At 46.3% G+C, this 12,608-nt stretch overlaps 1 protein-coding gene across 1 annotated transcript in view; it reads right to left on the bottom strand.

Moving 5' to 3' along the window:
• DGKK (diacylglycerol kinase kappa) overlaps window positions 1-3,629 on the bottom strand; it is a 153,223-nt gene extending 149,594 nt beyond the window's left edge. Inside the window, exon 1 of the mRNA XM_033849703.2 lies at window positions 3,096-3,629. Within this exon, the coding sequence (XP_033705594.1) occupies window positions 3,096-3,629 (534 nt within the window). The remainder of the gene's footprint in view (window positions 1-3,095) is intronic.
• Window positions 3,630-12,608: the final 8,979 nt, after the last annotated feature.

Genomic DNA, 12,608 nt, shown 5'->3' with positions numbered 1-12,608 from the left:
ATCACCTGTATGATGTGATTATAATTTCATAGCTGGTCAAAACCCAATGAATAAAAATATAAACTGTCTTTCTTCAACCACAGCTGAGTGAAGGGAAGCAAATATGGTCTACATGTAAACCCCCACCCCCAAAGAGAGTTATAGCATTGTTAAAGAACCAATTCACACATCTTTACTTACACTTGTTGCCACCAGGTGGGAGACCACGGCTCATTTCCTGGAAATTAAACCATTTCAGAAAGGAAGGAAATAGACAGGTTTGGTTCACAGACTGTTATCCAAGTAGGCATTCAGAAAGAAAACATGAGCCCCCTTTTCTCAGTCCCTACCCTCATGCTTGTCATAGATTTGCAACCAGCAGGTTGTGAAACCCCCAAAGAGAGCAGACCACACACTGGAAGATGTTGGGTTTTTTACTGCAGTATTGGTCAGCAAAGTTATCTGGGAGAAATCTGTAGTCACATTCAAACCCTTTGTTTTGCTCATTTTATCCTTTGACTTATCAGGCTAGTTTCATGCTACTGGTACTGACTGTGTCTTACCACGTAGGATTTCATTGTATGATGAGAGCTATATTTAGTTTTGAGCTCTAAGATTCTCTCTGTGTGTGTACACACACACACACACACACACACACACACGTATGTCATTCCCTAAGCTTGCCTCAAGGAGGCAGTGTCTGAGAATAATGCAACCCTAGCTAAGATGGCAACCTGTTTGCCTTGAATGTTAAGATGCAAGTCAGCTGGCTATGGGTGCTATTTGCCTGAGGAGAATGCAGCAGAGAATGGTCCTATCACTGAAGATCAGATGTTCTCATCTGCATCAGAAAGCAATAGCATAGCAACACCTCAAGTGTTGGAGAAGGGTTCCTCCCAGGAATTTTAGCATTTACCCAGATCTTTGCATCCTTCAAAATCCTCTAGGGTTCATTTATATGGCCCTTTTGAAGCCCACTCTGCAAGATAAGTGACTGAACAAAAGACCAGCTCTACTTGGCAAAATGAAACTGGGGGAGGTGGTCCTGGTCCCCTGCCAGGGCTGCCAAGTGCCCGTGGGTCAGTTGGCCAGCACGCCTGAATGGATACTATGTAGAGGAAGCTAACCTGCTTCCCCTTACCTTGATCCTCCTTATCTGTCTGGCAATAGAAATTTTCTTGTCAAGTTGCTGGGAGATGCTTTCCCACTGTCACAGGGCTCATCCCTGGAGCTCCCGACCTCCAGTCAGTCTTCCAGAGGCCAAAGAGGCCATACATTCACTGACTATCCTGGTAATTAAGCCCTCAGATGTCAGTTTCTCAGTCACGTTCATGGAATGTCACTTAAGAAGGCCACAAGTTAGGTGGTCCTTATTGGTCTCCCTCTCACCAGCTTTATGCAAACTCTTCCAAAAAGACAAGAGCAAGCACCTGGTTAGGGTGACCTCCCAGGTCTAGCTGCCCCGCCCTTTCCCTTCTTGAGATCACTGAAGGGAAGGGCTGCTCTGATGCAGGAAGGGTGTGTGTGTGTGTGTGTGTGTGTGTGTGTGTGTGTGTGTGCGTGTGGAGATCCACCATTTGGTGAGACCGGAGTTGTTGGATTAAAATATATATATATTAGTTCCCTACAGTTCTATTTTATTTCTTTTGAAACCTCTGCACCCTTTTTTCCCTGTGAAACTTTTCCCTTTAGAGTTCCTCTTTCTCAGTCGTTTATCATTTCAGTTATTTTGCAAATTCAAGCCTCCCTAGTCATAACTCAGGAAGCAACCAGCCCTTCCATTTCCATTTAGAGATGCCAACCCCTACCCCCTTCCCCTACATTCTACAAGTGTACAGTCCAGAGCAGAAGGATTCTGAGCCGTGTTCCTATGCCCTGCTAAGCAGCAGGATGGACGGGCATCGTTGGTGTGATGTGTTGTTTCCGTGTTTTGTTGTTTTTCTCTGCGGGGAAGCTAAATGAAGGTGTATGTATGCATTATTATGATTTTCACAATCTTGTGGAACAAAGTTTAGGAAAAACGAAGAGTAGGGGGAGTACAGAGAAAGTAAGAAAGACTCCTTCTGAAGAGCTGGGTTTCGGGGTTTCAGGGTCCAACGCAAGGACTGAAAACTGGGTTTCGGGGTTTCAGGGTCCGAAAACCTTCGGACTGAAAACCTTCTTCCTCCTCCCTCCCCCGTGGGCGGGTGCCCGAGGATTCTCCACTGGTCTTCTTCCGGCTAAGTGCAACGTTTAAGAAGTCGTCTCTGAAGACTGGAAGAGATGAGGGTTCCCATTCACATGCTCTCAAATACCAACTCATTTTCGTGTATCTAAACTGGGGCTCCTGTACCATCCCAACTGGCACCAGTGCGGGATGCCAGTTGACCGTTTGTGACGCGGCCCATCACTGTATCACCGTGTTTGCACCTACCTGCCGGGAAATCCTGCAGAGAGATGGAATGGTGGCTTCGACATACGCATGCTCTCCCCCTCCTCCCCTGCGAACCCTGCCCTTCCCCTGCAGTGCGCGTGGGCGCCGCCCAACCCCTCATCCCCACGCGGAGTACCAGCGCCCAGCAGCCAACAGAGGCTCCGGGCCCCTCCCTGGAGCGTTGCCAGTTGTGCCCCAGCTGAGGAACCCCCTCCCCAATGGCAGGGAGGGGGCCAAACAGACGCTGCTGTTCCGCAGCTTGGGCCTCTGCGGCAGTGACCGCGGCTAAGAGGTGTATCCCACCGCCCACCCCCTCCCCAATCCCGTCCCTGTGTACCTTGGGCCAGCCCCTAACACCTCTCTAGGTCTCTTGCGCTCCCTGGGCTTCCTCTTCTTTTTCAAGATATAGGCGCTCACCGCACTGTCACTTCTCCTCATGAGGAAAACTGCTCCGACTCCCAACCGGTGCTATCACCCCCGTTTCTAGCCCCAAACAGCCCACTCTCACTTCCACATGTTGCTTCCCGCCTCCCAACCGCTTCCCAGTCCCCTGGGCTCCCCCATCCCCGCATCTTTCCCAGCATCTTTGCTAGTCGGTGGCAACCAAATGGGATGCTAAGGGTGCCCAGAGTCCCGCAAGCTGGATAGCCATCCGGCCTCGCCTGGGTTCTTTCCCTCCCGCCCCAGGGGATCTTTTTCTTACCTTTATATTGGACAACGGCACTGGCACTAGCGTTCGTGGCGATGGCGAGGTCCTTAGACCTTTCTCTGGAGCGACCACCGGACACTGCAATAGATGTGGTGCTGGGCTCGGCTCCGGACAGGACACTTGAGCCGGCTCAGGGCAGGACTCTGTGGCTGGTTCTGTGGCTGGTTCTGGGGCCGGCTCGGGGGCCGGTTCTACGGCTGGTACTGGGATCGGCTCAGGGGCCGGATCTGTGGCTGGTTCTGGGGCCGGCTCGGGGGCTGGTTCCGTGGCTGGTTCTGAGATCGCTTGTGTGTCTAGTTCTGGGGCTGGTTCTGGGATCGCCTCCGGACCGGGTTCTGGAGCAGGCTCTGGACAGAACTGCGGTGCCGGTGCCGGCGAAGGCGCGTGGAGCAGCTGAGGAGCTCGCGCCGGCGCTGACGGCGGCGGCTTCGGCGGTGGCCACGGCGGCGGCGGCTCTGGAGACTCCGCGGGCTGCTCGCCAACCTGAGGCGGGGCAGTGCCCTGGGCCGCGGCAGCTCCGCGGTCCATGGCCGCACACCGCCTCAGGTCCGGGCAGCGGGCGACCCTGAATTCGGAGGGCTAAAGTACCCTCGGGCGCCCCGCCCACCCTAGTTTGACAACCCCTTCCAGGGTGCCAAACTTTCCCCCGCCCCGCTCCATGGCTGGCTCCGCTCTGAGGTCTAACCCGGGGGCGCTCGGCGTCTCCCAGTGCTGGAACACGCCCCTCGGTGAGCGCACACCTCTTCGTAAGCAGCCACGGGCCCGATGGGCGGGAAGCAGAGGGGCTTGCGAACGCGGACTGGACAGAGCGCTTGATGACCTCCTAGCGACGCGCGGGGTGGGGGGGGGGGGCAAAAAGGGGAGGGGGAGTGGGGAGGCGTTGGGGGGGGGAGTGTTTGAAGCCCGGCCGCGTTTAACCCTTTAGTGACGCGAATGCAAAAAAAAAAAAAAAAAAAAAGCTAGAGGCGAACTTGAGGGTCTTTGCAATCCCCCTAACCACTCAGTGTGAGCTGCTGCTCAGAACAGCTTCCATCCTGTGTCTGCTCTCTCACCTCAGCAGCAGGTGATCCTAGCCTCGGACCAACCTCTTGCCCCTCATCTCCAAGCCTCTGTGGGCAAGTAATCCTTTTTTCTAACCCGGGAAAAGAAATTAAGCGGTGCGGGGTTGGGGGTGTTGCATCTCTCTCTCTCTCTGTGTGTGTGTGTGTGTGTGTGTGTGTGTGTGTATTCAGTCCTTTGGGTTGAAGTAAAATTCGTGTGTGTGTGTGTGTGTGTGTGTGTGTGTGCGCTCAATCCTTTGGATTGAAGTAAAATTTGTCCCCCGCCGCAGTTTTTGCATTTCTGAGCTTTGCCAGATCCGAGAGGCTTGCCGTTGGGTCCAGGGTTTGGGGGTGCTTCGGGAAAGGTGTATGGTGAGGGTGGGCGGCAGCCCTGGCTTTCCGCAGCCTGCTGATGTAGCCCCGAGAGCCAGGCAAGAGTGCCCGGGTAGCGGCGGCTGGGTTGCGCGCTCCGGAGCTGAGGCTGCGCGGGTCTCCGCAGCGATCCGGGCGTCTGTCTGGCTCGCCTTCGCCATGGGAGACTGCCTTTTGCCTTTAGCTGGACTTCCCAGGCATCATGAAGACTTTTTACTGAACTCCTTAATATGTGTGTGTGTGTGTGTGTGTGTGTGTGTGTGTGTGTGTGTGTGTTGGGCTAGGGAAATTCACTGCAACACCCACACCTTTTTCACCTCCTGATACCTCGGAAGCACTCTGACATTAGGGATGGAAGATTCTCTTGCGAAGAGAACGGCAGGTCCCTGCCGCAACACCCTTCCCACCACATCGGGAGACTTCAGCAGCTCTCTCGATTGTTAGTCACGTACACGTTCACATACATACAAACCATCACTTCAGTCGGACCTAGACTTTAGACGCCAATATACTGCAAAATTTCAATTAAAAATTGAGAAAACCACCCGTTGAGCCACTGCTGTGTGGGGGTGGGGGACGGAGCACCTATAAACCTAATTTGAAATATGACAAGTGAATTTATCTCCGACACACATAATGCTGCAGTTGTGGATGGCAGCCTTCCTTCTGCAGCCCCTCCTTTCACCCTCTCCTCTCAGACCATATCCTACTCTAATCCCTCTTCTTCTGCCAAATGACAGTGACCCACCTGGAATTTTCTAGAACCTGCAGCATTTTTCCGTTCCCTACACCACATCCCAGCAGTAGATAACACCGTTGAAGACAGTCTCACCTAGCCCCCTCCAAAGATCATAATCTCTGATACCTGTGTTTCCCAGATCCTCACTAAAGCATCCCAGCTTAAGCCCACTCTTCTGGAGAAGGGTTACACTGGTTGGCAGCTACTAAGCTAGTGCGGGACCATCCTTAACCTCTGGGGCTGGGGAAGTCCAGGGGAGGTGAACCCTGTCTATCAAGTTCCTCACTGATGGCAGGTCTCCTTCCAGTAGACCCACACAAACGGCTCATCTTCTTCATCCTCCTTGGTGTCTTTCTCCTCTCTTCTATCCCACACTCCTCTTCTATCCCACACTCAAGCAGCCAAGCTGCTTTTAATCCTAAGGGCTCAGGACAGAAACATACAGATGCCAGGTCTGACCAGCCAGTAAACCTATGCTTGGAGCTCACTTCTCAGGCTTTCAGACTTTGGTGAAATCTCTGTCCTCAGAAGGGGCCAATATCTCACATTTAAATCTTATTTTCACTAAGCCCTGGCATATTAGTTAGAAAGGCTGAAGGCAGAGGAGTCACTGAGTAGAATGGCCTCTTGGGTTAGAGAGTGATGGAGTGGGGTTTGGCATAGACCGGGTGTCATCAAGCAGGACACCACCAGGGGACAACTTGGAGCTATTGCTTTATATATGTTCATTGATACTCTTGTCTATAATTCTATACTTAATCACAAGGAGTCCAAAATGTATGATGTAAACTCTTTCTGCAAGATCAGTTTGAGGGTGAATGTTAAAATAATTTTTTGTGTCTGGCTTTTGCTCCATTAGGGTGGGTTACTAGACATATACTGGCTAGATTGTATTATGATTAATTTAATTAAAAAATTCTCAGCACATCACAAGCTGCCTTATTGCCTTATGTTACAACAACATTTTGTTTTGCTTTTTATTCTTTCCTCAGACCAGTGTTGAACATAATGCTTTGCATGGACCATGGTGTGGCGGGGGGAGGGGGGAAGGGGAGGATGGTTAGAATGCACTGATTAGTGTCTGACTTAGGGAGACACTTTTGCCATATCTTGTCTATACCTTCCTCTCCTCCATAGTTTACTATTCTCTTAACAGAGGAAGCTTTACTTGGATGCTTGTGTATTTTCTTCAAAACCTAACCCAGGGCTGAGGCCATAGTAGGGATTCAAGAAATGTCTGATAGACATAGAGAATGGACTTGAGGACATGAGTAGGGGGAAGGGTAAGTTGGGACGAAGTGAGAGAGTGGCATGGACATATATACACTACCAAATGTAAAATAGATAGCTAGTGGGAAGCAGCCGCATAGCACAGGGAGATAAGCTCAGTGCTTTGTGACCGCCTAGAGGGGTGGGATAGGGGGGGTGGGAGGGAGGGAGACACAAGAGGGAAGAGATATGGGGACATATGTATATGTATAACTGATTCACTTTGTTATAAAGCAGAAACTAACACACCATTGTAAAGCAATTATACTCCAATAAAGATGTAAAAAACAAAAAAAAGAAATGTCGGGCTTCCCTGGTGTCGCAGTGGTTGAGAGTCCGCCTGCCGATGCAGGGGACATGGGTTCGTGCCCCGGTCCGGGAAGATCCCACATGCCGCAGAGAGGCTGGGCCTGTGAGCCATGGCCGCTGAGCCTGTGCCTCCGGAGCCTGTGCTCCACAACGGGAGGGGCCACAACAGTGAGAGGCCCGCGTACCGCAAAAACACACACACACAAAAAACAAAATAAAAAAAGAAATGTCTGCTAAATAGATGATTCATTACAGGTTACTGGTTAGGGTGTCTTTTTTTTTTTTTTTTACTGCATTGCTTTTAAACAGTATTTGATATTTTAGATGATTGATGATCTCCTAAGAGGCTCTTTTCTAGTTGAACAATACTGACATATGGGCCAAGAGCTACGTAAGAGTAAGAATGATGACCATCTCCACAGAGGCTTGTGTGGACATGATTCTGGCTGTCCTGGGGCAGACATGGTCCCTAATCTGGGACTTTTGGTCATGTTATATATGTTGCCCAATCGCGCTGGATGAAGGATAGATCAGTACTGTGGGCTCATATCTTTGAGCATGCAATGTGCTATCTCACACCCACCCCCAGCATTTATTTATCCTGATTCCACTCAAAATAAAGTCCATCCAAGTCAGAACAGAGATCCTTGATTTCAGGCATGTTAGGAGTTCTGGAGAGGCAAAGGAGAGAAAACCCGAGAAATGTGGTAAAATTAAAGCTCTTATTCCTCCTTTTTAAAAATTTTCTTTTCACTGTTGAATGAGAGTGTGACACTGCAGAGCTAGAGTGCAAGCCCTTTTTTCCTTGACCAATAGCTTCCATTTTCCTAAACCCTCCCTTTAGGGAAGAAATAAGTGCCTCTCCTGAGTCTTAGCAGCTGCCAACCTCCCCCACTTCTGCCACCTTGGCAATGTGCAAAGCCAAAATAGCAACATTTATAATACTCTACTAAATAAAATAAAGAGATGGGATGAAGAACAGCATTTACTGAGGAAGGTAGAGGATTCAGCCAATTAATTTCAATGGGATTAACATGCAAACCCATCAGCCTTCACTTGCTCTAGTCTCTTAGGATTTAATTGATCCAGGATTGGGAGTTTAAAGTTAATACCTTGTATTCATATAATGCTTTTGCTTTTTAAAGTACGTTCACATATATTATCTCACTTGAGCCTCACAACAAATGTGTGAGGCGAAGCAAGTCTGGACTTCCATCCCACAACCCCACCCCTTAACCTTTTACAGATGAGAAAACACAAGTCCCTTGAGATTAAGTGGTATGTCTTAGGTCACAGAGATAATTAGTGGTGGAACAGACATTTAGGACTTGTGTCACTCAACTCCCAGAGCATAGTGCTGAGTTGGGGGTTGTGAGACAGAGGCTGCATAAATCCTCTCCATGGCAAAGTGGGAAGCCTACCTTAATGCCTTTCTATTTCTCGAGTCTGTAAGAGGAGAAGTGATTCTTACATTTTTATCCTGAGATTTCTCAGCTCTCACTCTTTCTCTGGATGGTAGTTAATGATCTGTAACCAAGCTTACTATAGGAGGTCCCTGTTTAGAGGAACCTTTTGAATATGTATATTATATAATAATCCACCCAGAGCATACTTCTTTTATTGGTTCTGTTTTTATATTTTCTTGAAGTGAAGCACTCCACAGTTAAGATGCATTTACTGCCAGTCTGAGGTGTATACAGCCCTCTTAGGTGCCATGGGGAAAGAGAAGATGGGGCAGAAATATTAGACACTATCCCTTCCCTCAAGAGTTTTTAGAACTTGGTGGTTGAGATAAGACAAATACAGGTGAAAAACAATCCAAACACAGATATCAGTTTATGATTATGACACCACACTTTGTATTGTGTGTGGGGGGTGTGACAGTGGGAACAAAGTGTGACAGTATGGAAAGGAAATTGCAAAGGGAGTCAGGAACTCTGGCTTCAGATTAAGTTTCTACCATTAAACTCACAGCATGACCTTATACATATCATTTAATATCTTTGGGCCTCAAGTTTTCTCATCTGAAAAATGGGGGGGAGGATAAAGTTGAACTTGATCAGCTAGCTTTAAAGTCTTTTCTAGCACAAAATATCAGTGACACTGTGAGTGAATCAGGGAAAGCTTCTTGGAAGGGCGCATACTTGAAGTGGGTCTTGAATGATGCAGTGTAATATGGATCAGTAAGAAGGAAGTGGAAAGGAGAGGAGCAAGAACTGAAACCTGGTGGTGAGAATACGCCAGGCTGGTTGAGGTAGGGGAACAGACCAAGGATTGTTGAGAGATGAGGTTAGAGCAGAGTAAGTGGTAGAAAGAAGGGAAGATGTAAAAGGCACTGAATGCCAGACTGAAGGGTTTGAAGATTTGATTTTAAAGGTAATTGGTAGCCAATGAAAATTGAGTATAGGGGTGACATGGTAAAACTAACTAGTAAAAAAAAATTATCCTTGACAGTGTACTTAGTTTTGGAAGCATGTACAAATCTGCTTTGTTCCCCTTGAGCTGGCATCCAGTTAATTTGGGGTCATTTGTGAAATTATGATTCTTTCTTGATTTTTGTTGCAACCTCTAGTTTCGGGTCTGCATTGCCAAGGCTGCTGGCCTGACCTGCATAACCACCTGCCTATACATTTGGATTCAGTCCATAATGTGTCATTTGGCTTCAATGGACTCAACATGCTAATGGAATTCCTAATTTGAAATTCTAACTGATGATGAATGACCAGCAGAATGGAGGAGATGAGAGAAAAGTCTTCTTAGGCAGGCAGGAGTGGGATGGCTGTGGACCTGAAAACATATTAAGTGATCGAGGACAATTTGAAGGAGGATAAGAAAAATGGATCTTTGTAGAAGCTTTGACTTACTATGATTTAGATATGGGGAAAAGCTGATGAGAAACAGCCATCCAGTCCAGAACTGCCAAGAACCTAAACTGAGCTTGGAGTAATAAGAGAAAACAGATTGCTCTAATGTCATAGAGAAAGTAGTGGTACAATTTGGTGTGACAGGTCACAGGTGTGTGGGAGGGTAGGATGTGGGTGAGGGAGAGCATAGAGCTGATAGTATTCCTGAGGTGATGGTGTTTAGAAAGACTGGAAAAGATTCTTAGAACCCTCGTGGTGTGTATGTCTTTATCCAAAAATGAAAAAATATTCCTTTAGTAAGGATTGTCCCTACACAAAATTAATTTATTACGCCACCACTGTCCACAAACACTTCTTTCTGGCACCAGCCTGGTGGGGAGGGATGATAGAGGAGGAAGAAACAGGTAGGGAAAGGAAATTAAGAAAAAGAGAAGCTGGGGAGTTCCCTGGCTGTCCAGTGGTTAGGATGCAGAGCTTTTACTGCCATGGGCCCGGGTTCAATCCCTGGTCAGGGAAATGAGATCCTGCAAAAAAAAAAAAAAAAAAAAAGGAGACATTAATAAGCAGAACTGCTGTGATGAAAAGACTTGGGGAGTAAGGGAGCTTTCCTTTCCTCCAAAGAATTAGCTACTGCGTTCTTAGGTGTCTCATTCTCTCTCCCCCTGCAGTTTTCTTCTATTCTTGAGCATTAGCTCGAAATGCACAATTCATTGGCTCTGTGGGAAGAGGGAATTTCAGGCAAGAGTCTTTTTTTTTTTTACATCTTTATTGGAGTATAATTGCTTTACAATGGTGTGTTAGTTTCTGCTTTATAACAAAGCGAATCAGCTATACATATACATATGTTCCCATATCTCTTCCCTCTTACATCACCCTCCCTCCCACCCTCCCTATCCTACCCCTCCAGGCAGTCACAAAGCACCGAGCTGATTCCCTGTGCTACGCGGCTGCTTCCCACTAGCTATCTTCCTTACATTTGGTAACATATATTCTTTACACAATTGAAGTGACTTGCAAGGACAAGGTGCACATAACTCAGTTGTCTTGGATGCAGATTAAAGCATTGAAAAGTCATTTCCAGGACGTCCCCATCATATTCACCTTTTAGTTTTAAGTCCCTATCCTGTAGTTGTAACCTTTGGGGTCACTCCTACTTTGAGTAGGTTTTGTTCCCTTTAACCACATTCCAAATGCCAGAACGAGGCTGAGTTCCCTCTCCTTTTCCTCTCTCAACTTCACACGTCTCTGCAATAACTAGACCCTTTCCCAACTGAGCCTCAGAGCCTTAACTTAGCCCTAGGGGCAAAATTGCAGCTGCCTGACCATTGTTTCTACTCAAGGGTTTTGGGGATTGCTTCATTCATTCATTCATTCTACAAGTAATTATTGAACATTTATTATGTGCTAAGTAGGCACTTGTTTGAATCCTGGGGATTCGCAAGTAAATTAGACAGACACCATCTCTGCTCAAATAACATTTATGGGATAGGGGCTGACATTAAACAGACAAGCAAATACAAAAACAAAATAAATGTTTTAGAGATGATAAATATGATGAAGAAAACAAAACAGGATGGTGTGGTAGAAAGTGCCTAGAGGGCTACCTTGGTCGATATTTTTACTTATTTGCCTAATCCTATAACATATGCAAAATATCAATAGTTTGGAATTACCTCACCAATACTACTATCAACAAACCTGCTAAATAAAGTTCGAGATTTTTTCCACCAACTTTTGATTTGGTAAGTTTTCAGTTCTACAGAAAAGTTGCATGAATGAAACAGTGAACACATATATTCTTCATTAATATTCACCAGTTGTCAACATTTTGTCACATTTACTTGATATCTATAAACTATCAACTTTCTCTCTGTGTCTCTCGCTCTCTCTGTCTCTGCTTTGAATCATTTGAAAATTAGTTGCAGACAAGATGACACTCCACCCAAAAGCATTTCAGCATATATCTCATAAGAACAAAAACATTCTTGTACATACACAATATAATTACCATATTCAGGAAGTTTAACAATGACACATTAATATTATCTAATATACAATATATATTAAAATTTCTCCAATCATCCCAATAATGCTTTGTATAGCTTTTTAAAAATAGAAATAGTCAAATCATAAATTGCATGTAATTGTTCTTGTCTCTTTAGTTTCCTTTAATGTAGACTAGTCCCAGCTTTTATTTCTCTTTCATGACATTGACATTTTTGAAGAGTCCAGGTCAGTTGACTTTTAGACTGTCCCTCAGTTTGGATTTGTTTGACTGTGGAAGGCATCTCTAAAGGGGCAGGTTTTAGCTGAGTCCTGAATGAAAAGAAGGATCCAGCCATGCAAAGATCTGGGGAGAGTGATTCCTGGCAGAGGGAACAGCAAGCACAAAGGCTCTGAGATGGAGACAAGTTTGTTGTGTTTGAGGAAGAGAAAGTAGACCACAGGGCCTAGAGTCTAGATATTAGTGGAGCAGGGGAGTGGTATGAGATGAAGTAAGATAGTTAGGCATGATTCAGATCATGATGAGTCATATATGTCATGGGGGAAGAGTTAGGATTTTATTCTAATTGTAATGGTAAACTACTAGGAGTTTTAAGCAATTTGGTGACATAATCTGATTTGAATTTTCTTTTAAAAGTAGTTTTTATTTTCTAAAATTTTTACTTTATATGCAGTTTAAAGAAACAAATAGTTATTTGTCACAGCTGTCAGTGTCCCCTCCCCCCATTATCTACTCCTCAAAGGCAACTACTTTGAACTCCTTTAGCCAAATAACATACTTATAAAGCTAATACATAATTTTCAGATTAAAGCATTCTATGGAAAAGGAGAGTTTGGCTCGTCATCACCATCAACTCCCATGCACACACAAACACAAACTTCCCATTTCACCACTCTCCCGGTATAGTTT

Source organism: Tursiops truncatus, chromosome X (assembly GCF_011762595.2).
Source record: "Tursiops truncatus isolate mTurTru1 chromosome X, mTurTru1.mat.Y, whole genome shotgun sequence".
Taxonomy (NCBI): Eukaryota; Metazoa; Chordata; class Mammalia; order Artiodactyla; family Delphinidae; genus Tursiops; species Tursiops truncatus.
This window is presented reverse-complemented; position numbering and strand designations above follow the sequence as displayed.